Raw genomic sequence first — 27,751 nt, 5'->3', positions numbered from 1 at the left:
CGCGTGGTCCCGCACGCGGTCTGTCCTTCCGTCTGTCCCTTTTCAAAACGTACCTACTTCACCGCGCCGCTACGCGCCGCCACTGCGCCGCTCAGGCAGTGGCTCACTACGATCGCGCGGGCATCTTAGCGAAAAAATGTTGTCTACCCACAAGCATTGCAATGAAATTGTTAAGTTATTTAGTAGAGCTAAACATCTCTTTATTTTCGCGATAAGCAATGAAGATGAACAAAAAAGTTGAACCAAGCAACAACAATTTTGTGGGCCGAACCACCACCTTACCAGCCTTCCGCAGGAACTAGCTGATGAGCCGCCCGGAGGCTAGTAATAAGCTAGTAATAAGCTAGTAATAATATTTTATTTGTGGGCGCCTTTCTAGAAACTCAAGGACACCTTACAAAAAGCAGTTAAAATCACGAGTACAATGTTAAAAACAACATCAAATAAGATATGAAAAAAAATACAACACAAATAAATAAATATATCAGATAACGGCTTTATGGTCTGAGTCAATAGGCTTGTCGAAACAGATGTGTTTTGATGTCCATGACACCAATCTTGCGGCTTCCCGCGCCCCCCCTGGGGCGCTCTCACTCGTCCTTTTCTCCCTCCGGCGCAGCCGACAGATCAGAAGTTTTTTTTTTTTTTTTTTGCGGTGGGGGGGGGGGACTATGGAATGATGCAAGAATACAGTAGTAGACAATTAGGTCATGTCGAAAAGGAATTCTGAACACGTCTAGCAGCAGGGGAGGAGGGAGAATAGATGAAGTCGGAGGAGGTGGAGAAGGAGGAGGCAGATCCCGCTGCAAATATGGAAGCACTTACAACCCTGTCAAGGGTTAAAAAAAAAAAAAAAGACTGGAGGATAAAAAGAGGCAAAAGCCGTCAGAGTCGGTAAGTGGCGGCGTTTCTCTGAGAGCATCCAGAAGGAGGGAGCTTCCATCCAGCACCAGGTGCTCTCCAGCAAAGAACGGATAAAGCGATCGTCTCTTTTCCGTACCTGCTCCATCACCTCCATCATCTTCGTCATCGTGGAAGTACATGGTCGACAAGTCTGGACTTTCCCCCGCGGATGTCGGCAGCCCGGCTCTGAATGCGACCGCCCGCCAGGAGCCCAAATGCGTTTGCCACTTGTCGCCATTGCGATGTCTTTCCTTTGCGACGCCTTGAGGAGCGCGAGTCGGTCGGACGGTGAGTACTCGGGGGGGGGCGATTTCCACGCATTTGATGTGCAGACTTTCCGCGCTGCCCTTAAAACTCGTCTTCCCGTAGTCTTTGACGACAACAGTTTGACTCCCTGAAAGAATTTGGATTTCGAACCGCAATTTTAGTTGGGCCGGTGGACCTGCCGTGGTCCTTTGATGTGTTGTCGGATCGATACTGAGCGCAATTGGACTTCTGCTGGCGGATTTTCTGTTCCTGTGTGTGATTTGGATTGTGGACTTTGAACAGCAAATGACGTAGCGGCCATTGTCCTCCCCAAAATGATGAAATCAACCTGTAAGATGTTACGCTCGAGAGCCGCTATCCGAGACCAAGTCTTGCCTGAGACCAGAACTGGCTAACCAAGACCAATGAGACGAGACCAAGACTTTTGAAGTAGAGACAAAGACAAGACCGAGACTTTTGAGAGTTCAGAATGGGACAAGACCGAAAGGGAGACAAGCTGAGACAAAGAAAAGACCAAGATATCTCAATTCTTGCAGGAACAACAACAAAAATTGTATGTAATGAAAATGAAGACTTTTTTGGAGCCCTAAATACGCACGCTGGGGTCTGATACGAATACACGATAGAGTCAAACCTCTTTTCAGCGTATCCCGTTTACGATGTTTCTATCCCGTTAACGTTCACATGTCAAAGTCCCTTCCTTATAACGACCAGATTTTGCTCACCAAATCGTGAAAAGGCCTTCCTAAGGACGAACAAACCCCGGACAGCTGACCTCCGCCGCCGCCGCCGCCGTCGTCTCGCTTCTGAACAAAAAGTACAGCGCGGGATTTCCCCCCCCCCCCCCCCCCCCGTTGCTTAGCAACACTACTGACCGACTCGGGACGTTGTCGCACTTCCTGCCGTCACTCACGGAGGCACGTCTTGACCGCCTTGAAAACATGGCCGCTTAAAACAGGAGCGAATCTCATTGTCTGCGAAGGCTGAAATCGCCTCTCACTTTCGAAAGGGGAGTCTCTCGGATGTCGTCGGCGTATGGCGGGTAACATTTGGCGACTGTATGTTTTCAGAGAGGACGTAGGAGCGTCGCCACTTGTTTGCTTCATGTCTTATGATTTTCTTTTTCCTTCATCTATACAGTGCCCTCCATAAGTATTGGCACCCCTGGTTGAGATGTGTTTTTTAGCTTCCAATTATTTTATTTTTTTTCTAAATAATATGGGACCTTAATGGAAAAAAAGAGAAAAATCCAACCTTCAATACAAGTGCATTTATTCAGTGGGGAAAAAATCCCACATAAAGAAATAATTATTTGACATCAAATCACCTGTTCCACAATTATTGGCACCCTTAACAATTCCCAGGAAATAAATATAATTGAAGCATTTCTGTCATTTCTACAGTAGTTTACAAAGTTTACCAGAGTATGTAGGAACATTTAATTAGTAATTCATCACTTCCTGTCTCCCTGGGGTATAAATATGACGTGACACCGAGGCCATTTCTCTTATCCACTCTTAAACATGGGAAAGACAAAGGAACACAGCATACAAGTGAGGCAGATGTGCGTCGACCTTCACAGGTCAGGCAGAGGCTACAAGAAGATTGCCACTCAACTGCAGCTGCCCATATCCACTGTGAGAGGAATAATTAAGAAGTTCAAAACAACTGGAACAGTGGTAAACAAGCCTGGACGAGGAGCCAAGTTTATTTTGCCACCACGCACAGTGAGGAGGATGGTAAGAGAAATCAAAAGATCTCCAAAGCTCACTGTTACAGAATTACAACAAATGGTAGCATCCTGGGGTCACAAAGTCTCCAAATCAACCATCAGGCGCTGTCTACACGCCAACAAGCTGTTTGGGAGGCATGCACGGAGAAAACCTTTCCTCACTCACAATCATAAACGCAAGCGTCTGGAGTTCGCCAAGCGGTATTGGGGCTTCAACTGGGACCGTGTGCTTTGGTCAGATGAGACCAAGATTGAGCTTTTTGGCAACAAACACTCTAAGTGGGTCTGGCGTACCACGAAAGATGCGCATGCTGAAAAGCACCTCATACCCACTGTGAAGTATGGGGGTGGGTCAGTGATGCTGTGGGGCTGTTTCGCTTCCAAAGGCCCTGGGAACCTTGTTAGGGTGCATGGCATCATGAATGCTTTGAAATACCAGGACATTTTAAATCAAAATCTGTTGCCCTCTGCCCGAAAGCTGAAGCTGGGTCGTCACTGGGTCTTTCAGCAAGACAATGACCCTAAACATATGGCCAAATCTACACAGAAATGGTTCACCAGACACAAAATCAAGCTCCTCCCATGGCCATCTCAGTCCCCTGACCTCAACCCCATTGAGAACCTGTGGGGTGAGCTGAAGAGGAGAGTACAGAGGAGAGGACCCAGGTCTCTGGATGATTTAGAGAGATTCTGCAAAGAGGAATGGCTGAAGATCCCTCTTTCTGTCTTTTCCCATCTTGTGAAACATTATAGGAGAAGATTAGGTGCTGTTTTGTTGGCAAAAGGGGGTTGTACAAAATATTAACACCAGGGGTGCTAATAATTGTGACACACATTATTTGATGTCAAATAATTATTTCTTTATGTGGGATTTTTTCCCCACTGAATAAATGCACTTGTATTGAAGGTTGGATTTTTCTCTTTTTTTCCATTAAGGTCCCATATTATTTAGAAAAAAAATAAAATAATTGGAAGCTAAAAAACACATCTCAACCAGGGGTGCCAATACTTATGGAGGGCACTGTATATATATTGCGCGTCGTCCCGCACGCAGTCTGTCCTTCCGTCTGTCCCTTTTCAAAACGTACCTACTACTGAGCCACTGCGCCGCTCAGGCAGTGGCTCACTACGATCGCGCGGGCATCTTAGCGCAAAAAATGTTGTCTACCCACAAGCATTGCAATTAAATTGTTAGTTATTTAGAAGAAGAAAAGAAGAAAACCTTTATTAGTCTCACAATGGAGAAATTCCAGATTCACAGCAGCAAAGTTATGAAAGTAAGAAGTAGAACAACAAAATATAGGAGCTGCCGGAAAGGCAGCCACTCTCGCGGCGCCATTTTGAAGTCAAAATAACAGAAATAACACAAGACAACACATAGGACACAGACAGTCGTTCAATCTTCACCAACTTTCTGCATACACTTTGTTGTCTGAAGCAGTTCTAGATGAAAGAGAGGATCAAAGTGTCCTTTCTCCAGTGGATCAGAGACGTCATGCTGAAAATGTGCACACGTCATGCTACAAGCTAAGTTTTGAAAGCAAACACAAAGCTGTAGCGTCCATTGACGAAAAGGGATTAGTTCACTTCTCCTGTCCCACGTAATCCGCTTCAAACTCCAAGCCGCGACTCCCAGCTCCAAATCCGCATCGGCACTCCGCGCCAACGCTCCTTTCTTCTCATCGTCGGCTCCTCAAGACCTCAATCTCTTTATTTTCGCGATAAGCAATGAAGATGAACAAAAAGTTGAACCAAGCAACAACACTTTTGTGGGACGAAGGCCCACCTTACCAGCCTTCCGCAGGAACTAGCCGATGAGCCGCCCGGAAGGCGGCGAACCAGCTAGTATACACATAATTGTAATTGACATGTTGATACTGTAAGACCCTGTTCATGTTTTTACGTCTAATTGTTCATACTATATTGTACATCGTAGTTGGCGGCCATTTTATCGGAAATTTTTACAACGGCCTACCGTTTTGACAGGTGGATTCCTTACGTCCTCCAAGGTACGTTGTAACGAGGTTAGACTATAGCAGGTGTGTGCAATTATTTTTTGCCTAGGGCCACATGAGAACCATAAAATATTATGGAGGGCTGGATCAAAAGGGTGAACTAAATTCGACATAATATAATTTGGATTTCTTTATTTAAAAAGCAGTATTTTGCATTTTTTGGCACGTTTTTCAGACTTTAAGAGTACATTATTCCGGCGTATCGAACGGGATTTGCTTGACTTGGCGCTACTGCGGGCTTCCGTGTCGTGTCCCCCTTCCTCCCTATGCTCTGCAACTTCAAGTAACTGGGCCACCTGGCGGTGAAAGGCCTGTCATTACAAGTCCAAATGAAATGAATGCAGTCGTTGACATCGAACCATAATTGTGTACCAACCTTCGGTGGGCCGGATTAAAAAGACCAACGGGCCGGATTTGGCCCGCGGGCCGTAGTTTGCCCACCCCTGGACTATAGAATAATGTGGACTATATATACTGTACGGTATTTTTCTCGCAACAAATTGATTTTTTTTTCATCGACAGCATATTTAGCGAGATGGATTTGAAAGCTTCTGTGAATTTGATGAGCCGTAATTTGCAACGTTGCCACGCAGCGGCAATTCATATTTTGGAGGTAGACGAGCGCGATTGCAGAGCGGAGACTTGCCTCGCATAAAATGATACGGCGGAGCTCCACATCGATGGCCGCCTGTTCGAATGGGAAAGGCCGAGCCGGGGCGCTGGGGGATTTCTGGCGCCCTGGAATGGAAAAGTAGCTCAAGACTCAAGTCTGAGACAATCCGAGACGAGACCAAGACCTTCAAAATGTGTTTTGAGTCGAGTCATATGGATTAAAGGCGACCGTTTGATTTACACAAGACCGCATTTGCATATGTAAGCGTCACGTCGTGAGTGACGGCGTCTCTTCTTTTGCACATGCTGGGCCTTTTATGGGACACATTTGGTTCACACGGCAGACGGTCTGAGGTTTCAATTAACATGGAATGTCAACGCTTCATTGCATGCATAACATAAATAAAGCCAGCTGCCCTTCACCCAAAAATGCCAAATGAGCATTAAGACCTCCAATCTGAACGTCGCCTTAGCCAACAACGATGAGTGAGGCTCAATCATCCAGCGTCGGTTCGGTAAAGCTACGGCGAGGATGGAACCGGTCAACCACAAAAGTAAGAGCGCTTATTTTCACTTCTTGCTTTGTCAGCACCTCACTTCATTTTTAATGCGTGGCTCAAATACCTTTGAGAAAAAAATGGTCACCACAGTTGTTCGTTCGGTCCGGTCAGTTGCGAGCGGGGACTTTGTTTTGGACGTGCCTGTACTGTTATCGCTACGTGTTGGATACTATAGGTATGTTAACGCAGGTCAACAGCAAGCCAAACTCATTTATTCATGAGCCAGGAAACTGAGCGTCTTGCTCCTTTATTACGGTCTTCTTGACGGCGTACAGTGAACGACTGTGACATCGACTCAATGAATTGCAGAGTGAAACTGAAATGAACAGATTTAAAACATGCATTAATATTGCGTACACAAATACAACACAAATCGTCAGGTGTTTAACAAGGACATAAATACAGCTCAAAATGTGACAAACAACGATAAACAATGCATTTTCGCAGCACCTTCGCATGCTAATTAGCTTGTTAGCACCGATTTAGCATTGTTCGCTACGTCGTTAGCAACACTCTAAACTAGCGAATTTCCAATAGCAATCTCTGAAACACATTTCTAAATAATGATAAACACGAGCAGACTTACAGGCATTGCTTTCGAAGGTGAAACGAAAGGAATATAACTCAGGAGGACCAGTTGCAACGATCACGGTCACGCTTTCTGTAATGAGTCGTCTGTTGAAACATGACGTCTGCTACCCACAATGCACCGCGATAACTAAATGAATATTCTAAACCAGGGGTCACCAAACTTTTTGAGAGTGAGAGCTACTTCATGGGTCCTGATTGTGTGAAGGGCTACCAAATTGATACGCGTCTGAAATAACATTTGTAGAAATTACATTTAATAATATTAGAACATTAGCTAGCTAGATATATACTGTAGCTAGCTAGTTAGATAGCTAAATAGGTAGCTATAGAATCTATAATACGGCCCATGTTTGAACAACGAATGAACGTCTTCATCCTCTGCTTCTTCGCACATCCTCCGCTGTCCTTTATCCAACACGCATAAAACGCACACTCGGTGGATCCTTCTTATAGTCATCACGTGGAGCAAAGGGTGACAGATGTGGCCGTTAAGTGCTGACATCATCCGTCAGGCCAAGCCGTTCCTTCCCTCGAGAGTTGCAGTTTATTCCCATAACTACACTAATTCAAAGCATGACGTCTCTCATCACATCTTTTGTAAGTTTTTTTTTTTTTATATCTTACATAAAGCCGTGCTATTCTTCCTTTGTGAAAACACTCAACCACAAAAGGTTGCGTTGACTGTTACCACACACACATCAAACTTCCCGGAAGATTTTCAGTGGGTGTTTCCGCAATAAAAACAGTTGCTTTGGGGGTGTTTTCCTTGCATTGTGGTCAATCCTGTTTTATAGTGTGATTTATACCATAAAGTGCGATTTTTCTCTTATCAAAAAAAAAAAAACAACTTGCTTTTCCATGATGCTTTTGTTCCCTTCTACATTCTCCAGGGCTAGAACGAGCACAAAAGGTGTTATCGCATTTTCTTTGAAGCCTGTCTGAAATCATCGCGCGATACGATCTGCAGCAAAAAGAAAACAACCGAGCAGATTGTGCGGATGAAAAGCAGTTATTGGAACACGTGTACGCATCCACATGGACTATTTGCGACACTCTGTGGTTTCCCCCCCCACCCATACTAAGCCAGTCTGGGCCCCGCAGGCTTCCTTCGATTGGCTCTCATCTGACTTCGCCACTTGTGATCGAAAACTTGACCTCGCTTGGCTACTGTTCGGCAACTCCAAAGTCTTGCCTGAGCAATCAAACGCTGCATCGCTCAAGGTGGCATTGTTGTCATGTTTGCGGTTCAGCGCCGCCAGATTCATTGTATGTTCATGTATTTATTGGTGATACAGAAGACACCCACTATTTGCGGAGGACAGACACCTAGCCGCGGGCAAATATAAATTTATTTTAAGAATCTGCAAATAATTGACATTCATCAGAAATACTTTTTTTTTTTTAATTCTTCCAAAAATGGAAATAAATGTCCAATATGGAGTTTGGCTCCGACACAACCGTAAATAAATCAACAAATAATTCACTTTAAAATACTGAAATGTAAACTTGTTTAGCCGCACCAGTAGCCAGCTGGGGCTCCGTAGCAGCTAGCTTCCATAGCAACTAGCTTGTTGCTACGGCTTCCGTAGCAGCTAGCTTCCATAGCAGCTAGCTAGCTGCTACGGCTTCCGTAGCAGCTAGCTTCCATAGCAACTAGCTTGCTGCTACGGCTTCCGTAGCAGCTAGCTTCCATAGCAGCTAGCTAGCTGCGACGGCTTCCGTAGCAGCTGGCTTCCATAGCAGCTAGCTAGCATCGACCGCCGACGTGAGCGACTCGCATGCGTGCTACCCAACCGAAGCTTTTTCGGCACGATTCGGCGGATGATTTTTCATTTTAGCTCCTCGGTATATTTTGATACGGCGCAAAAATGCACATTTTGTCTCACAAGCTGCGAGGCAAAAAGCACTTCATTTGCCCTTTGTCTCTCATTTAGAAGATCGTGAGCCTTCGACGCAGCCGTCGTGCGGCACGTTTACGTCGTAACGTTCACGTTGGAAGGACGCATTTGCACCTGCCGCCCTTTTTTTTTTTATCATGTCGCACATTCACTCTAGTGGAAAACACATTTATGTACGTGAACAACCAGACAGCTTAGCATGACTTCGTAAAGAGATTGACACAAAGATATACACGGTAACCCCGGAGGGACGATCCTGTTCCAGCCAGTCAAAATCATTAACGACCACGCGGCTGCTCTACATCCGACGTAAAGTACATGTTGAGACATGTGCCTGAAATTCTTTGGATTTCAACTTCACCCGATCGGGCGCCGCGGTATCTGTGACGACAGAGAGGTGTTTTGTCATCGTGCGCCACCTGCTGCCGGTTAGCGTCCATCAAATGGCTTTCTGCAGATGGGTCGCACATGTGACAAGTACCTCCACTTGCAAAAACTGGACAGACGGATGTGAGCATTTGGCGTTTTATGTGACTGGAAAGGCTGGTTTGCATCAAGTGCATCGAAATTATTTGGCAAATGGACAGACGGACATTTACGTTCAAATGTCCTTAAAAAAATATGATTTTTTAATCATGATGGGTCTGAAGGCAGCGACTACGTTAATGATTCCTCACAATATTTAAGAAGCAGATCAATATGGATGCAAAAGCCTTAATTTCCGCAAATCCATTTTTGGGATGATCACTTTTCCGCAGCATTCTTCGGAAATCACAATGTCCCATCTCTGGCGAGCTGCGCCGGACTCGATTCAAATGATCAGCGAGTTAGCAAGCTTTACGGAAGCCTGAGAACAATGCTGAAGACATGGAAACCAATGTGGAGACTCACGTAGGCGGCCCGTGTGACTTGACAGACACATGATTCCATGACGCGGGCTGACTGAGCTTTATTTGATGTGGACTTGAGTGAATGGACGAGGGCTAGCCAAAACGCTGATTCGCAGGCTAACACCCAACATCAGAGTGATCAGCCGCCATCAACGGTCGATGGCATTTTGCATTTTATGATCAATGGTTTCTTCATTCAAATCGAAAAAAAACAAAATCTCATCGTTCTCAACGAGCTCGTGTTCTGCCTATTGATTTTGACCATGATGATTATTTCTGTTGATGCCTGGTTTTTCATTTGGATGCTGAAGACGAGAAAAAAAGACAACACACAGTGAGTCTAAAAGTCAAAGAATAAAAATGAGTCTGAAGACACGTTTTAAAGATGGGCGGCGAGAGGTTTAGCGGGATGTAATTCGAAAAAAAAAAATAGGATCTTAAGAAGGACTCTAAAATGTCAAGGGAGCCAGTTAACGTACGCCGACGCAGGAGTTTTGTGCTCCCGCTAACGAGTACGAGAGGCGAGCGGCAGCATTTTGGACCAACTGGAGATGCTCGATGGAGGACTGGCCGACTCCAAATGAAAATGCATTTCAGTAGTCCAGCCGAGATGTGATGAAAGCATCGATTACGGTTTCAAAGCCGAACCTGAGCCGGCTGCTCAAGATGGAAAAATCCGGACAACGGGAGCACATTCCCTCAAAAGCTGCAGATGGACAGGATCCAGGACGCAGCACGACAAAGTATATCCATGCGCTCGGGGAATCAACAGAGGCGTGTTTCAGTTCCTGTTTGAGCACCGCAGATGAGCGCAGCATTTGCCACGGCAGCGCCCTTCACGCCCGTGAAGGCCGTGTGTGGACGCTAAAGAGATTAGCGGGTACGTCTCCCGGAAAACGGGGGCAACGTCTTCTCATCCACCAGGCTCAAAACGCGGCCAAACGTCTGATATGTTTTCGAAAATACAACCAACAGAGACTCAATCAGAATAGCACCAAACACTGAAAAGAAATGAAAGATGAAACAGCAGGAGCATCACCACCATCTTGGATTTATTCCCCCCCCCCCCCACACTGTAAATCAAGGAGGCACACGCTTGTAGCGAAAAGCGGCCATGGGGGCGCCCACTGTCCCACTGTCCCATCTGATGTGCGCTTTCGTAGATCGATGGCTTTTGTCATGCCATGACAGATGTTGAACTCCAATTTCGAAATCTGTTCACAACATGCTTTGTTGCCGTTTCGAGGAGGGATGTTCGATAACCACTTTGCTCACTTTTTGGGGACTCGAAAATATATCGAGTTTTGATACCGCGAGTACTTTTGAGAGGGCGGCCCGGTAGCCCAGTGGTTAGCACGTCGGCTTCACAGTGCAGAGGTACCGAGTTCGATTCCAGCTCCGGCCTCCCTGTGTGGAGTTTGCATGTTCTCCCCGGGCCTGCGTGGGTTTTCTCCGGGTGCTCCGGTTTCCTCCCACATTCCAAAGACATGCGTGGCAGGCTGATTGAACACTCCAAATTGTCCCTAGGTGTGAGTGTGAGTGCGAGTGGTTGTTCGTTTCTGTGTGCCCTGCGATTGGCTGGCAACCGATTCAGGGTGTCCCCCCGCCTACTGCTCAAAGACAGCTGGGATAGGCTCCAGCACCCCCCGCGACCCTAGTGAGGATCAAGCGGCTCGGAAGATGAATGAATGAATGAATGAATGAATGAGTACTTTTGAGACGTTACAGTTCATTCAACACAACGACAAAAACTTGTGATGAACGACCCTGTCATTCTGACGCAGATGATTCGCCGTATAGTGCCACCTACTGCATGGGAGGACTTTTTCAATGTTACACGTCCTTTTTTTTTTTTAGCTTAAATATGAGTGGCTGACGTCGACAGCCTCCACGAGTGCCTTGTATCGGCCCGATACCGACACCTCGTATCGGTACTCACCCATACATATCGTCACATGTAAGACATGTGACAGTCTTATGCCTCTTTCAAGAGGTTGGGCTATGCAGACGGGAAGTAGCAATTGAGTTACGGTGTTATCGTTTCTAGTGGTGCATTTTTTCTTACCCTCGGTAATAAATAATTGGGACTCGGTGACACCTGTAGTAAGAAAGCGAGGCAGTCGCCGCTATATCGTGGCCTGCCTAAGACATTGCATGGTGATGCAAGGTGGTAGGCGGAGTCGAGCGCTTGTGGACACACCCACGTGCATGCGAAGAGCAAAACTACAGTTTTTTTTTCTAATTCACCTTTTTGCTTTTTTTTTTTTTTTGTTGTTCTTGTTTTTGTGCCCATCCCTAGCTCAGCGAGATTGGTCGGGGAGTTGCGTGAACTGCAAAGAGTGTTCCCGCGACAACGGCTGCGTCCGCTGCGCCCAGCGCCTCTTCCTGCTGCTGCTGCGGCACGGCATGTCCCACCACGGCAGTTGCCTGACCACCTGCCCCAAAGGATATTTTGGACAGAGGGGACCCCGCCTCAACCGCTGCCTGAGTACGCACGCGCCACAAACTCATACAAAAAAAAAAAAAAACATCTGACCTACCGCAATCATCACCACGACGCTTATGCCTGTTTTCAAGGGCCAATGAAAGGTTCTTGAAATTTTACACACAGTTGAGTGATGCTCCAGTAATATTTTTTGCGTTGCTTTTTCCCCACTTTTTTATTTATTTTTCTTTAATACATTTTATTTTTTAAAAAAATACATTTTTTATACATTTTTTTAATACATTTTTTTAATATCGTGAGTAATGTAGTTGATACCCAGTGTAGATGACGCTAACATTGTGCCTCGTTGTTGCTGTTGTACGCAGAGTGTCGCCCAGCGAACTGTGAGCACTGCTTCGGTCGGGATTTTTGCACCCAGTGCAAATCCGGTTTCCGGCTCTACATGGGCCACTGCATAAACGACTGTCCCGCGGGAACTGTCATGAACAACAACGAATGTCTTGGTGAGGAAGGCCGATATTAATTAAAAACAAAAAAAAACTGTTTTATTCAGCAAACGTGACATTTGCTTGACAAGTCTATTGTGGGCAGAGCCACAAAAAAAAAAAGTCTGAAAAATGAAAATATACTTAGGAAGTCTTCCATCTTGGTCCCATGTTTTGTGTGTTACCATGAAATCCAAACCACAAGTAAAAATTGCTCATTTTGAAAATTTACCCCCCCCAAAGGCCAGTGTGATTCATCAACAAGGAATATGGAAGACATGTCTATCATGGGTAAAGCCTCAAAAAAAAAAAAAAAAGTTCTGTCAAACAAGACACAGGAGGTCTGTTTCCATTTTGGCCATTTCAAGGAAAGATTAACTCTGAGATTTTTTTTTTTTTTTTTTTATAATTCATCCTCTCATTTTTTACTTGGCACCATCCAGTGTAATTGACAAAAACCTCAAGTAATGACTAGTGGGGGGGGGGGGGGCTAGTCCCTAAAGCCTGTTTGACTTTACAACATGACATTTGGCATCTGTCATGGATAGAGTCACGAAAAAAAATTCTTTGCAAAATTCAGCTCCCCAATTCCATTTCCATTTTTTTCTTTCCGGGGGATGGGGCGATCGCCGATCGCATCAGATGACTGCATCCCAGTTCCGCTGACCGAATGGAGCGCGTGGAGCGCCTGCCTCCGAAACGGCAGCCCCTGCGGCGTCAGGTTGGGACAACAGACCCGCACGCGGGACATCGCCGCTTCTGACTTTACGCCAAGCCCCGACTGGACCACCTGCCCGTCTCGCAGCCAGACCAGGAGTTGCAGGATGAACACCGTGTGCCCAACAGGTCAGAAAGATTCGTAAGCGTAACGCCGCAAGTGAGGGGTGCCGAAACGGGCAGAAGGGGGATACAGTAGAGCAATATTTCGATCGAACCCAAGGGGTTGGGTGAGTCGCTCTCAGGGGTTCGACGGAGCCTCTGCCATGGAGGAGAAGACACACTCAACATGTTAATTAGTTATGACACGCCCACTTGGCCATCACTGGCTGCGGATGATCACATGACATCGCTTGTCCAATCAGTGTTGCGGGAAATTCAGTTCGCTTTATATATATATATATATATAAGATATTAAATATAACACATTTATTAAAAACAGAAAAAAAGTAAATAACATTTCAAGATATATATTACATATATATCTTGAATTTTTTTTCCCTTTTTTGCGGTAAATAAAATTTCAAGATATATATTACATATATATATTACATATATATCTTGAAATTTTATTTAAAGTAAATAAAATTTCAAGATATATATTACATATATTTCAAGATATATATGTAATATATATATGTAATATATATCTTGAAATTTTATTTACTTTTTTCAGTTTTTAATAAATGCGTTATAGTTAATATCTTGAGTTTGTCGAAAATATATTTGATTTTTCACTCATGAAGGGTTCGGTGAATGGGCACATTATAACTGGTTGGTTTCGGTACCTCTAAAAAGGTAAAAAGAACCACTGCAGTAGACTCATTCCTGGAAGAAAAACTCTACACGAAAAAAAAAAAACACGAACATTTTTTATTCAAAACCTAAAAAGATCTTATCAATCAAATTCAGAAATGTGTTTCAAAATCAATGAGACGCACACGACAGAGAGCCCTCCGCCCTAAAAATAAAAATAAAAAAACATGGCAGACAAATTCGCGGCGAGAGAGCAGTGATTCTCAACCTTCATTGAGCCAAGGCACATAATTTTACGTTTGGAAAATCGCACGGCACACCACCAAAACTCACTTGTATTCTTTGCCGTTCGACTCAGCATGACTTAGATTTGTTCTTGATTTTACTGCATGGTGCTTTCTACCGCCTTTATTACCGATTCGTCTTACTGTTTATTGTGTACTTTGTATGCAGCGATGGCTGTTTGAAAGTGCTCGAGAAATACTCTTGACTTGACTTGACAAACAAAACTGTCACAAAAAGAGGATCCAAGTGTCCATTTCCTACTTTTTGCTTTCTAATAGATGATTTCTTCATTCTATCACTATAGGTTGCTGGCATAGATAGAGGGCCTAAGATACATTATTTGTCACTACTAAATAATTTTCACGCCATTGAATACTTGAAATGTGATCATTTCCCACGACCCACCGTTTGAGCTCTCACGGCACACGCCGGTTGGGAATCTCAGCTTTAGAGCGCAACGTTGTTGCAGTCGACTCATTCTGTCGGTCGGTTCAATAGTTATACAGTCGCAGAACGCGATATTCTATGGAAAGTTCCGTCAAAACGTCTGGCGGCGAGTGAGTTCAATGCTTATTCCCATTGGCTGGTCATGTCGCCGACGTACGACATCAACATGGCGGCCGCGGTCTGCAAAAGGCAGCTGAGAGATCACAGGCCCGAGGTGACTGGACTGCCTCTCGACGCCGACAAATACAGTCAGAAGGCGGCGTACTCCTGCCGCGCAAACGCAACCGTCATGGCGTGTGGATGTTTCCACGCTGCAAGTAAAAAAGAACTGCAACGACCCCGGTGGGATATATTCCAGCCATTCCATGATTTTGCCAAATATAAAACTGCTGAAAATTACGAAGTGAAGACTTGGACTTAAGTTACACTGTCTTTTTTAGATGTTGCCATTATTATGTTTTTTTTTTTAGCAGAATATTTTGATAATCATTTCCTCCATTTTGACTCACTCCTCCTTTCCCTGACTGTACTTGGTTTCTCTTCCCCCCCCCCCCCCCCCCCGACATCTTTTTCCATGCCTCACTTCTTCTCTCTCTCTCTTCGGTCTGGAACCCAGAACTTCGAACTGTGAGGCAGATGTGCTAACAATGCGTTCATCGTCTATTACCCCCCCCCTCGCCCCACCCCCCGCTTTTCAATGAATTGATTCCTTTCAAATGTCCTTTACTTGATTCTTTCCCTATTCTAGCCCGTAAATGAAAGGTGCTTCGGAGATTTCATAATGCCACCGTTGTCCCATATACTTGAGCAGCGCTTCACAACAAAGGTGAACGCTAAACAGATTGACCCCCCCCTGCCCCCCCCCAAAAAAAAGGCTTGATTGCTATGCCATCCAAGCATCTCTGTGACATTCTAGCGCCAGTATGCGCATTGGCCTTACGAGTCTGGCAATTGTATGCGGTCGTCGTAACATTTGTTCCAACCCGACAGGACATTTCGGCGTACGAGTAGCACAAGTGCATGTTTCTAGTCAGGCAAATCGGTACAGTCGTGGACGTCTGCGTGCTACATGCGAAGTTCTTCTGTTTGAGAAACTTGATCCATGAGTAAAGCCGTCCAAAGAGTGTTCTGTCCTTAGTCCGGAAGATATTTCATATTTCATTCATCTTCCTAACCGCTTGATCCTCACTAGGGTCGCGGGGGGGTAGCTGGAGCCTATCCCAGCTGTCTCCGGGCAGTAGGCAGGGGACACCCTGAATCGGTTGCCAGCCAATCGCAGGGCACACAGAGACGAACAACCATTCGCACTCACACTCACACCTAGGGACAATTTAGAGCGTTCAAACAGCCTGCCATGCATATTTTTGGAATGTGGGAGGAAACCGGAGCACCCGGAGAAAACCCACGCAGGCCCGGGGAGAACATGCAAACTCCACACAGGGAGGCCGGAGCTGGAATCGAACCCGGCACCTCTGCACTGTGAAGCCCACGTGCTAACCACTGGACTACCGGGCCGCCATATAAATATTTCATATTTCATTTCTGCAAACCTCAGAGTGTTACTTTTGAAATAATATAACAGCCTTGTCATTGTTTTTTTTTTGGGGGGGTTCCTGGTGATAGTACGCCAATGTTAATTTGTGCATTTTTTTTTCACGCAAAATTTAGACTATTCTTGGGACTACTGTTCAACCTCCGTTTTATTGTTTTTAAATATTTTTTTTTGGGGGGGGGGTTCCTGGTGATAGTACGCCAATGTTAATTTGTGCATTTTTTTTTTCACGCAAAATTTAGACTATTCTTGGGAATACTGTTCAACCTCCGTTTTGTTGTTTTTAAATATTTTTTTTTTTGGGGGGGGGCTTACTACGGCCGTGTACATTTTAAAGTTGGTATTTACATATAGAGTCAATTATTTCTATTTTTTGGGAGTGGAGGGGTGCCGAGTATCCAAAGTTAGACAACCGCGCTTCTGTAGTCTTGACCATGAATCATTTTCTTACTTTCTGGGAACGGGCCTTTCTGGGAAAGGTTTTTTAGATGTTCGCAACATGGTACGGGCGATGTCAAAAGATGCAAAAAGACGCGGCGTGCTTGGGGTTTCAGCGCCTTTGAAGTGCTGCCTTGGTGTCTTCTTCCCAATGGGAGCCTCGGCACCAATGGCCGCGACACATGCGACGCTCTTCATGTGCTTTGCATTTGGCCCATTTGATCAAACGGCAAACATGGGAACGTCTGTTTTTGTGGGGAAAATGTAATAAGCGTGTGATTTTTGCATTTTGGGAGGGCAAAAAGTATTCCATTTGCGAGGAAAAGCGAGTGATATTGATACGAGTCCTCAATAGGTCTTGATTTTTCTTCTGGAATTTGCTTCAGTCTCTCTCATCACGAATGACCTTTGAAAGGATTTTTTTGTTTGTTTGTTTGTTCGTCTGTTTTTGACTCTCAGAGTAACTCCCACAGAAAAAAAATACAACTGAAATGCCGCAAAATTGTTTAACTTTACGACGCGAGACCTGAAGTCGAACTGCTCCGATTGGCCAACTATCCCCTGCAGCACGTATTTTCGCCTTGTCATTTTTTTTTAACATACAAGTTTCAGTCATGCCTTGAGATACGAGTTGAATCTGCACATTGAGATACGAGTTGAATTTGCACCTTGAGGTACAAGATTAATTTGTTCCTTGGCAAACGCTCAAATGTCAGATCATCTTTCGCCTTGACAGTAACATCAATGGAAATGCTCCACCACCACGCCCAAGAAACTTTTGGGAATTTGTACCCGTTGTTCAAAAACAGGAAATGATTTTAAAGTGACAGCGCAGAAAAAAAAAGAAAAGAAAAACAAAGACATAACGATAATGACAATCATCCAGTCACTGGTTCATGTCAGAAAAGTTGCAAAAATGTCACATCGCCGCATTTAACGACCCAACCGAGAGGCAATTCTTCAAGTCGTCCACCCCCGCGGTGATGCGCTTGCCGGTCATCTTCCTCATCACCGTGGGAGGGCGGTTCCGTCAGACGGGTTGTCCGCTTGCGTCGCGATGAGTAACTGCGTGCGGCGGGCAAAAAAAAAAAAAAAAAAAAAAATGGGATGAAAGTCGACCCCGATGGATTCCAAATGAGAGCGCGCCGATTTTCTTTATTGAGTTCATCTGCGAGGCGTTGACGTCGGCTCGCTCGGTGGTATGAATCGGCATGATTCATACCAACGAGGGACTCGTTTGCAGATGGACACCGAGATGATCACTTATCGGAGTACGCCATGTCCTTCGAGGTTGTTTTATGACTGCCGTTGTCGCATTATGTTGTAATTGTACAGTTTGCAACATTGAGTAGTGGCGCCAGTTACGTGTGTTACAGTCAAAGCCCTCGTTGGATTGGCAGTGATGTTATTTCAGGGTGGGGGAGGGAGGGGGGGGGGGTCTTTTTTTTGTACAGTTCAGAACTACTCAATTCTGTCTGCCGCTTCATTTTGTGCGTCATTCCGCCGTAAACCGCGATCGAGATAGCGGCGCACGATTGACTTGTCAGCTCACGTCAGCTTTTGTTGATCCTGCTTTTTACGCCGACAGAAAGCGACGGCTGTGGCTTTATTTTATACATCATTATTTTAGACGTGATTATTAATGTATATTGTCAAATGAGAAGTTAAGCTAGTTAGTTCGGGAACAAAAAAAAAAGAAAAAAAGGGGGGGTTGAATCGGTACACTATTTTGCTGTTATCAATTGCTATTGCTTTCTTTCAACATATTACATGTACTTAAAGGGATTGGTATTATTCTCAATATGTGACCTTGAAAAAAAATGTAATCACCGTCGATCCCAATTAAAAAAAAAAAAGACAAAAACAAAAAAAAACTGAAAATGCCACGGGGAATGTCAGTATCGCAGAAGGGGGGTGAGGGCGGGGGGCTCAGATGTGACAACTTTTTCTTTTATTTACTTATTTAAATTTATTTCGCAAGGAATCGAAGGTATTTATAATTCCAAACCGGTCGTCACTTGCAGGTTCCTTCTCAAGGTCACCGTGCGTCACTGCATCGGTGTGTCGCAAATTCGAGAAGAAGGGCGTGGCTTCAGAATAAGCAATTGCAGACAATCGCCGCCAGCATGCACAAACCAGGAACATGAGGCAAATCCCCCAAAACCCGACGACGTCATTCACTCTCGGCCCATGCGACTAAATGAAACAAGAGGACAATTAAGAGGGGAGGATGAAACACTCGTGGGGTGGAAGACATGCAACCATGAACGATTGCAGATTACGAATACATCGAAAAGTGGAGAGTGACGTCTCGTACGCCTTAAGTCTCCTTTTTCATCCCGTTTTGGGGGGTTTTTTTTGGTGGTGTGTTTTGGGGGAACGGAATTCATCTCAAAACATCAGCGTCCAAAAAGGCCCATTTGGAATGATCACAAATCGAAAATGAAGAAAAAGTCCAAGAAACGAGATACAAAATAACACGACAAAACAAGCCCGACAGTCACAGAAACAACGACTCGACAGACGAAAGAAGAAACCAGGGAATTCAATACAAGCAAACAGCGACAAGATAACGAGGGCACACGCGGGACAAGCGGGCGAGTGCCCGGAGGGAGCCGATTGGCCCACACAAGGAACAGGTGGAAGTGAAAACTTAAAAGACAGGACATTTAAAAAAAAAAAAAAAAACGGGCAAGTGTGAGTGGTGGTGTGGGACCTCTAGCGCCCTCTACTGACCAGCCCACCACTCATACTTCGAGTCCCAAACACTCATTGGGAAAAATGTACACACCCCTGTTCAAAAAGCGACTTTTTTTACACTCCGGAATTAGGAACAAATCCAAATAGTGGTCAGTGCTGGTGCAAAGCTTTCAGGTTTCTTCTGGGAAAAGCAAAAGCCGACGAGAAGATCTGAATTTAATTTTTGAGTGTTTGCGTGGGGCGCTGGAATGCGATTGTGCAAGAGCAGCATGCTCTCATTTATTTCTGTGGAATTCCTCTCTGGGAATGATTGATTGTCCAGGTGGTTAGGCCACATGAACGCTGGACAGCGTTTTTGGAAGGGTTGAGCGCTCGGTCTTAGTCGCTTTGAAAAAGCTGACCTTTGTACAGCGGAGCGGTGGGGTGGGGGGGCTTCGGGGGGGAGTGGGGGGGGGGGTGTTGACTTTCTCTACCCGCGGGCGCTGTTGTTGTTGCGGCTGTTGCAGTTATTCCCGTCTATTCGGCATCGGAACAACACGTCACGGTTGTTTGTTGCGCTTGTTCGGATGATTTGGGGGGGGCGGGGGGGGGGATCTTGTAAGATTGGTCGCCGTTTGATGATTGACTCCAATCTTGACCGCAATCTCATCCGGTCACTCCAAGATGATTTCTTCCGTATCTCCTCCACCCCTTTGCTAATTTGTTTTCTTTTTCCTTTTTCCGCCTGATTCGCTCTTGTCCCATTACATTATAACCCCCCCCCCCCCCCTCCCCCCCGCCGCCCCCCGCCCACCCCTTTCCCGGCTTTGCTATTTTTTTCTTTCCATTTTGCTCTTCACCTTTTCTTCTTTCTCGTCCTCCCCCCGCCCCCCCGCCCCCCTTTTTCACCTAAACCTTCTTCTTTTCCCTCGTGTCCTTTTCCCTTCCCGTTGCCTTTTTTGATCTTTTTTTTTTTTTTTTGAGTCGTTTTGTTTTTCTTCTTCTTTTCTCCTGTATGATTGTTTTCTTCCAAGAGAAAAAGAGAAAAAGAATTCCCGGCCGGCCTGCGCATCTGCTTGTAGTCATCGGCTCCATAATCTCCATATAAATGCAACCGCCAAAGCCTTCTTTTATTGCTCATGAAGTCAAACTAACTCTTGTCAAATGTTCCAGTCCCTGTGAAGCTTCAGCATTGGGGGGGGGGGGGGGGGGGGTGGCGGGAAGAGGGGGGGGGGGGGGGGGGATCACGTCCAAAACATTTCCTTTCAAAGTCTCTGGACAAGCGCCAGACCTCACATGTCCTCTGTTAATGCAATCATACCAAAATATGTCCACTAATAGTCTCTGTTGCGTTGGAGAAGGGGTGCGGAAAGCGCACCAGCGCTCACTGCCTAACTTGATGTCTCTTCATCAAAGCACAAAAAAAAAATACCAGATGTCTTATTTTTCATGTCAGCGTGTGAAGCTAGCGGGATTTCCAGTCAAACCGCAATTTGGAGCCATTTACATAAAACAGCAAGATGGGACCATGGATTAATTTTGCTGCCAAATAATTAGGAGGTGGTCGCCCCCCCCCCCGCCCCCCCCCCCCCCCCCGAGCCTGGACTTGGACAATCAATGATGATATCGGTCAAAAGTGTGATCGTGGACGGAGCATCGATATGACAATTTTTTAAATTTTTTTTTCCGTAAGACTTACGGGAAGCGTCTCGTTTTTGCAAGGCTGAAGCTCGCCAACAGTTTTTGGAAGGCATTAGCGTGATTGGTTGATTATTTGACTGCGTTTATTCAGATAAACATTGACTTTGGATGAAAGTTCATTGCAAACCGCTGCTTTCCGATGACGATGACTCTTGATTAACCGAATAAGTCAACAGCAAATTGGATTCAGAGATGGCTTCAGGATACTTTTCTTCTTTTTTTTTTTTTTTCCCCCTTTACACTGATTTCAAAAACGCGCCGAGAAAGACAAAAAAAAAAAAAACGAGGGCGTACTTGGAATCGGCGTAAAAGAAATATTTGTCTACAGTAGCTGAATTGCTTCCGGGATTAAAATCACATTTTCAAAAGAAAGGCGACTCGTTTCGCATGAGTACACGATATCGCCACTTTCAGGTTATTCAGAAGACGGATGCAAAGAACAATCTGAGACTGAACCAACTCTTATCCCCCCCCCCACCCCCTTCCCCCAATGAGTGATAATAATTCGCTTCCTGCTTCGATCCATTACGTGCCAGGAAAATCAATGATTGGAAACGTCTTATGAGCAGTAAACAAATGCAAAAAACGGGTGATGTCAAAGCACTAACACGACCAATTTATTGTCATTAATAAATTGCTATCAGTAGATAGCTCCAAAAACTAGATATTTGGGGGTGGGGGGGGGGGGTTATGTTGGCTTTTAACAGAAATTGGAGATGATAGGCGGCCCGGTAGTCCAGTGGTTAGCACGTGGGCTTCACAGTGCAGAGGTACCGGGTTCGATTCCAGCTCCGGCCTCCCTGTGTGGAGTTTGCATGTTCTCGGCGGGCCTGCGTGGGTTTTCTCCGGGTGCTCCGGTTTCCTCCCACATTCCAAAAACATGCGTGGCAGGCTGATTGGACGCTCTAAATTGTCCCTAGGTGTGAGTGTGAGTGCGAATGGTTGTTCGTCTCTGTGTGCCCTGCGATTGGCTGGTAACTGATCCAGGGTGTCCCCCGCCTACTGCCCGGAGACGGCTGGGATAGGCTCCAGCACCCCCCGCGACCCTAGTGAGGATCAAGCGGCTCGGAAGATGAATGAATGAAATTCAGGAGTGGGCGGCCCGGTAGTCCAGTGGTTAGCACGTGGGCTTCACAGTGCAGAGGTACCGGGTTCGATTCCAGCTACGCCCTCCCTGTGTGGAGTTTGCATGTTCTCCCCGGGCCTGCGTGGGTTTTCTCCGGGTGCTGCGGTTTCCTCCCACGTTCCAAAAACATGCGTGGCAGGCTGATTGGACGCTCTAAATTGTCCCTTGGTGTGAGTGTGAGTGTGGATGGTTGTTCGTCTCTGTGTGCCCTGCGATTGGCTGGCAACCGATTCAGGGTGTCCCCCCCCCGCCTACTGCCCGAAGACAGCTGGGATAGGCTCCAGCACCCCCCGCGACCCTAGTGAGGATCAAGCGGCCCGGAAGATGAATGAATGAATGAATGAATGAAGGTGGACCAGAAGCTGAAATTCTGAGCATGTGGAGAACTTTGAATGAAACTGCGCTTCAAGAAGATTCATCGATTATCAACACAATTCATTTGTTCATACATAAGTTGTCCATCACTGGTTGCAAAATAGGACATTGTCTTGCCAGACAGTAGCTGCTTTCAGATTAAAAAAAAAAAAAAAAAAAAACAACAACAAGTGGCATCAAACAAAAAACCACACTGGGCCCATTTTCTATGAAACATTTATTCGTGTCAAACAAGCCTTTTGAAAAGAGCCCCTTCACGCCAAAGTGTGCACGGCAAACCAAAAGGATGAAAGGGTTGCGGCCCAGACGAGGATGTCTCACCCCCCCACCCGGCCCCCACCCTCCCACCACCACACGGCGTGAACCACAAGAACATGCCGAAGCACAGAAGGCTTTTGCACTCATCTCGGCAGCGGTTTTCTTGCGAGAGAACGAGAGAGCAAGTGGGGGGGGGGGGGGGCGGGGGGGGGGGGCTAATGAGCTTTGTCACGTTTCGGATCACCTGTACATGTCCGACATGTTTGAATGAAGCATCTCTTTTCATTTGGCTCGAGTGTTTTTGGTGGGACCGAAGACCACTTTTGACACCGTTAGCGGCCGCGCGGCACAACAGCAAAATGCCGCTGCGCCGTGTTTGCTTTGAACTTCTTCATTCAAGCATTTCCACAATGTAGTCGGCACTCCGACCGTTCGGTGAGTTAGAGACCAGCAGCGGAACTTTCAAGTCTATTCGACAGCTCGACAGCCGGTGGCAAGCCTTTTAAGGACCGCCGTCATATATTCTGATCGTTTGGTTCCGGTCAGAACCCGAGCTGCGGTTCTTGGCCGCTCGTTTGAGGGAGTCCGGTCAGTGAAAGAGTCAAGCTGCGTTCCGCTCGCTACTTCCGTCGCAACCGCCAGGTATTTTATCTGTTTGGGTGTGTTTGGAGACTTGTGTCACGTGACTCCGTTTCACCAAGCCAACCCATGTGATGACGTCAAGGTCTCCCCCCCATTGCCCCCCCCCCTACCACGCGCCTCCTTTTCATGTTCCTCAAATGTTCACCGTGGAATTCCCAAACAAAGAGATGTCGCATTTTCACCTTGCACACTTTTTGACTGATCGGATCGGCACCATTGCGGCTCCAAGTCTGACATGCCACATTTCAACTGTTGAATTGACGACACGGCTTTTGAGTTTCAACTTTGCAGCATTCGCACGCGGTTTTTTTGTCATCACGCGAGCTGGATGCCACATGCGCAAGGCCGCCCCCTCCCTGTAAATCTTTCTTCACTTTCTCACTTAGAAGAAGAACCGAGGCAAAGACGGCACTTGACAACACCCAGGAGGGCAACTTCAGGATGCTATCGTGTTGCCCACCATGATGGAAATTGACTTTTCACTCCCTGGAAGTGTCGTTTTGGCCAAAGGCCACGTTGACTTTTTGTTTTTAACCCGTCCAAGATACTCTCACACCACCACCCCCCCAAAAAAAAAAATCCTCAGTGTGTCCTGTGACCGTCCCAATACTTTTGACCGAAGGGATGGAGGACACGTGCTCGTAAAATGTTGCACATGTGCTCTTATTTACAGTAAACGCTGAGTCTGCGGTTGCCGTGGTAACATTGCCCATCTCTCCATTTTCTTTCTTCTCTTTTTCGCAACATGCTCAGCAGACAAAAGCCATCTTTTTTTTTTTTAACTATGACGGTCCCTTGCGGAGCGTTCTTCTCTGTGCTCCGAACAAGTGAGGTGAAGCAGCATTGCGTTGAGGAACACTGTTCAATCTGAGTCGAACGTATTTTCTCTTCCTTTATTTCTCAGCGATGTCCCAATACATTGGTGACATTCACTTTTTTGCTTCCTGAAGGTGTCACGATACTTTTTGTTCAACCATCACATGTTCATGGGTTGTTTTTTTTGCGTGTGGTCACGCAAATGCTTTTTGTTGAAGTTTTCATTTCCTGCGCCCCAACACTTTTGTGAAAAGTCAATTTAGTTTTTTTTACTTTTCACTTGCTCGGGATGTCACAATACTTTTGTCCAAAGACGACACTTGCATTTTGCAGTAGTTGGATGCGTCCCATTACTTTTGTCTAAAGGTTATGTCTCAGTTCCCCGCCCCCGCCCCCTCCTCCGTCTTCTTCCGATTTATTCCAAACGTGAGCGATTTGCTGCATGTAGCGTTACGATGTGTGACCACGCGTCATCTTTGTTTAGCCTTTTGCGGACATTTTTGATGCCGTTCCATAAGCGCAAACGGCTTTGGTCACCTTGGCAAGAAAACAAACACCTGATCAAACCTATTTTTAAGTCAAGTCAAGTCAAGTCAAGTCAAGAGTATTTCTCGAGCACTTTCAAACAGCCATCGCTGCATACAAAGTGCTGTACATGGAGCTATTTAACATGCACAATAAACAGTAAGACAAATCGGTAATAATAATAATAATCGGTAGAAAGCACCAAGCAGTAAAATCAAGAACAAATCTAAGTCATGCTGAGTTGAACGCCAAGTATTGACATATTAACATGCACAATAAACAGTAAGACAAATCGGTAATAATAATAATAATCGGTAGAAAGCACCAAGCAGTAAAATCAAGAACAAATCTAAGTCATGCTGAGTTAAACGCCAAGTATTGACATATTAACATGCACAATAAACAGTAAGACAAATCGGTAATAATAATAATAATCGGTAGAAAGCACCAAGCAGTAAAATCAAGAACAAATCTAAGTCATGCTGAGTTGAACGCCAAGTATTGACAAATTAACATGCACAATAAACAGTAAGACAAATCAGTAATAATAATAATAATCGGTAGAAAGCACCAAGCAGTAAAATCAAGAACAAATCTAAGTCATGCTGAGTTGAACGCCAAGTATTGACAAATTAACATGCACAATAAACAGTAAGACAAATCAGTAATAATAATAATAATCGGTAGAAAGCACCAAGCAGTAAAATCAAGAACAAATCTAAGTCATGCTGAGTTGAACGCCAAGTATTGACAAATTAACATGCACAATAAACAGTAAGACAAATGGGTAATAAAGGCGGTAGAAAGCACCAAGCAGTAAAATCAAGAACAAATCTAAGTCATGGTGAGTCAAACGCCAAAGAATACAAGTGAGTTTTGAGGAGGGCTTTAAAGATGGGCAGCGAGGAAGCTTGCCGAATGTTCAGTGGGAGGTCATTCCAGAGAGAGGGACCAGCTTTTGACCAGATTTTGAAACACTTTTTTTTTAAACTTTAGTTATTATGCCGTGAGATGCGCAAAATAAGTTGACTTTGTGTAACACATCCGCATAATGAGGGACAGGACGGCTGGACGGACTCCAGCAGACGAGCTGATGGATAAGCCAAGACAGATGGACGCCCCAGACGATTGTGATCTAGGCAAAAGGTCGACCCCGGCAAGGACCCACCCCGATTAGAGATACAAAAAAAAAAAAGATATATACATATACACATAATGAACCATATATATACTGTATATATATATATATATATATATATATATATATATATACTGCATGGGTTTTCTCCGGGTGCTCCGGTTTCCTCCCACATTCGAAAAACATGCGTGGCAGGCTGGTTGAACACTCTAAAACAGGGGTGTCCAAACTTTTTGCCAAGAGGGCCAGATTTTAGGTGGTAAAATGCCGGGGGGCCGACCTTGGCTGACATTCTTTACATTGAACAACAATATTGTTCAACAAATTTTAGTAAGCCAGTCTCTTTCACATTTCCATTTTTATTTTAATTTCAACAATCTTAAGAATTTCTTTTGGTTCATTTGAAACAGGAATTTGAAATGTGACATATCAGTCAATATAAACACGGAGTGATGTCTTGTTAACTCGTGAGTGATGCCCCCTAGTGTCTAAATGCTATTACTCATTTAGTGAATGCTATTACTCATTTAGCCACTAGAGGGAAGCAGTACTCTATGAAACATCACTCACCAGTCTACGAGACCTCAGTCAATGCAACACGTGTTCCATTGCGCCCAACCTGCGGGCCAGACGGCACTGATTTTATGACGGGGGCCGAGGGCCGGATGAAATTCGACCGCGGGCCGGATTTGGCCCGCGGGCCGGACTTTGGACATGCCTGCCATAGATGGACTCGCAGGATTAGTATCAGCGTGGCAGTAATTACGAGTCTTCAAACGACTGCTACTTCAACACACGATGCGCAGATTTCATTGGCTGGATGTTGAATAAAGGATTCTTTTATTTTTTTTGTCTCCAGACAGCAGAAGGCTGATGGCGCGAGGGAGAGGCCGCAAGCGTAAGTCCAAACCGCTTTGGATGCTGGCCAACAGCAACGCTCGCAACATCTTCTGAGTGCGCCTTTGACCGCGACCGCCCGTCCGCCACGATTTACACGCAGGCAAATACAAGGACACCCTTTTGTCAACTGAGCACACACCTAAAACAAGAAATACAAGGAGATCAAAAAATCTCCCGGCATGGCAGGGGGCGGAGCTACGTGGTGGCCAATGGGACTGATTCTCTGACCACCCCTTACATCCAGGGGTTGATGTTCATGAAGGCCATCGTGCGGCGTCACTGCCGCGCGTTCAACTGAAGCTCCTGGATGCCGGGCCTCTCTCCACTCGCTCCAATCCAGCACCCACCCAAACGTGTCTCCGTACGATTGCAAAATTAGTTTACGGGAGGGGGGGGATTCCCGAATCGACTCGCTGTGCGATCGCCCTCATGCACGCTCAGGCAGAAATGTGTGGGGATGCACACTCGCGGAAACGCTAAGGATAAACACACTATGTCATATGCAAATGTTCTCAGCAAATTTCTGCCTAGCAACACGTGCTTCAAGTTACCAGCCCAAAACTTTCAACTGCGCCGTCTTTCCAAAGCGACGCCGTCAAAGTCCTGTGCAAACGACTGGTTGAATGCTGACGCGCACGTCGACAAGAAGAAAAGCTTTAAAATGTCAACTTGCGCAAGGCGGGACGGGTCAGAGGTCAAAATTCAAACTCCGTTTGGCAAGCGAGATCTCAGCAACAGCGAGTAAGCGTTGATCAACTTTAGCACAAAGTCTCGTATGCAAATGCCGACTGAGGATGCATGAGGACGTTTATTATATTTGTGTGTGTGTGTGTTTGTTGGATATATCTGTAAAACTGAAGACGAGAGTGCTATGTTATTTAATATTATTATAAAATGCCTTTTGTACCTAATAAAGACCATTCCCTCAATTAAATGGCTGTACTTTCTCGAGTAAAGTCGGCCCCAAACGTCGGACATTTGTGCACCTCAATGCTTA

At 45.6% G+C, this 27,751-nt stretch overlaps 1 protein-coding gene and 1 long non-coding RNA gene across 3 annotated transcripts in view; one reads left to right on the top strand and one right to left on the bottom strand.

Annotated features, from left to right (window-relative positions):
* LOC127607756 (uncharacterized) overlaps positions 1 to 27,751 on the bottom strand; it is a 110,095-nt gene that overhangs the window by 79,633 nt on the left and 2,711 nt on the right. The window lies entirely within an intron of this gene.
* Positions 761 to 27,688, top strand: rspo4 (R-spondin 4). The gene is made up of 5 exons (XM_052076381.1): positions 761 to 1,191; positions 11,768 to 11,956; positions 12,280 to 12,417; positions 13,042 to 13,245; positions 26,714 to 27,688. Exons 1-5 carry the CDS (start codon positions 1,119 to 1,121, stop codon positions 26,806 to 26,808), a joined length of 699 nt encoding a protein of 232 aa, XP_051932341.1. The 5' UTR covers positions 761 to 1,118; the 3' UTR covers positions 26,809 to 27,688.

Source organism: Hippocampus zosterae, chromosome 9 (assembly GCF_025434085.1).
Source record: "Hippocampus zosterae strain Florida chromosome 9, ASM2543408v3, whole genome shotgun sequence".
Classification (NCBI taxonomy): Eukaryota; Metazoa; Chordata; class Actinopteri; order Syngnathiformes; family Syngnathidae; genus Hippocampus; species Hippocampus zosterae.
Note: the sequence above shows the minus strand (reverse complement) of the source record. Positions and strands in the feature narration are given on the sequence as shown.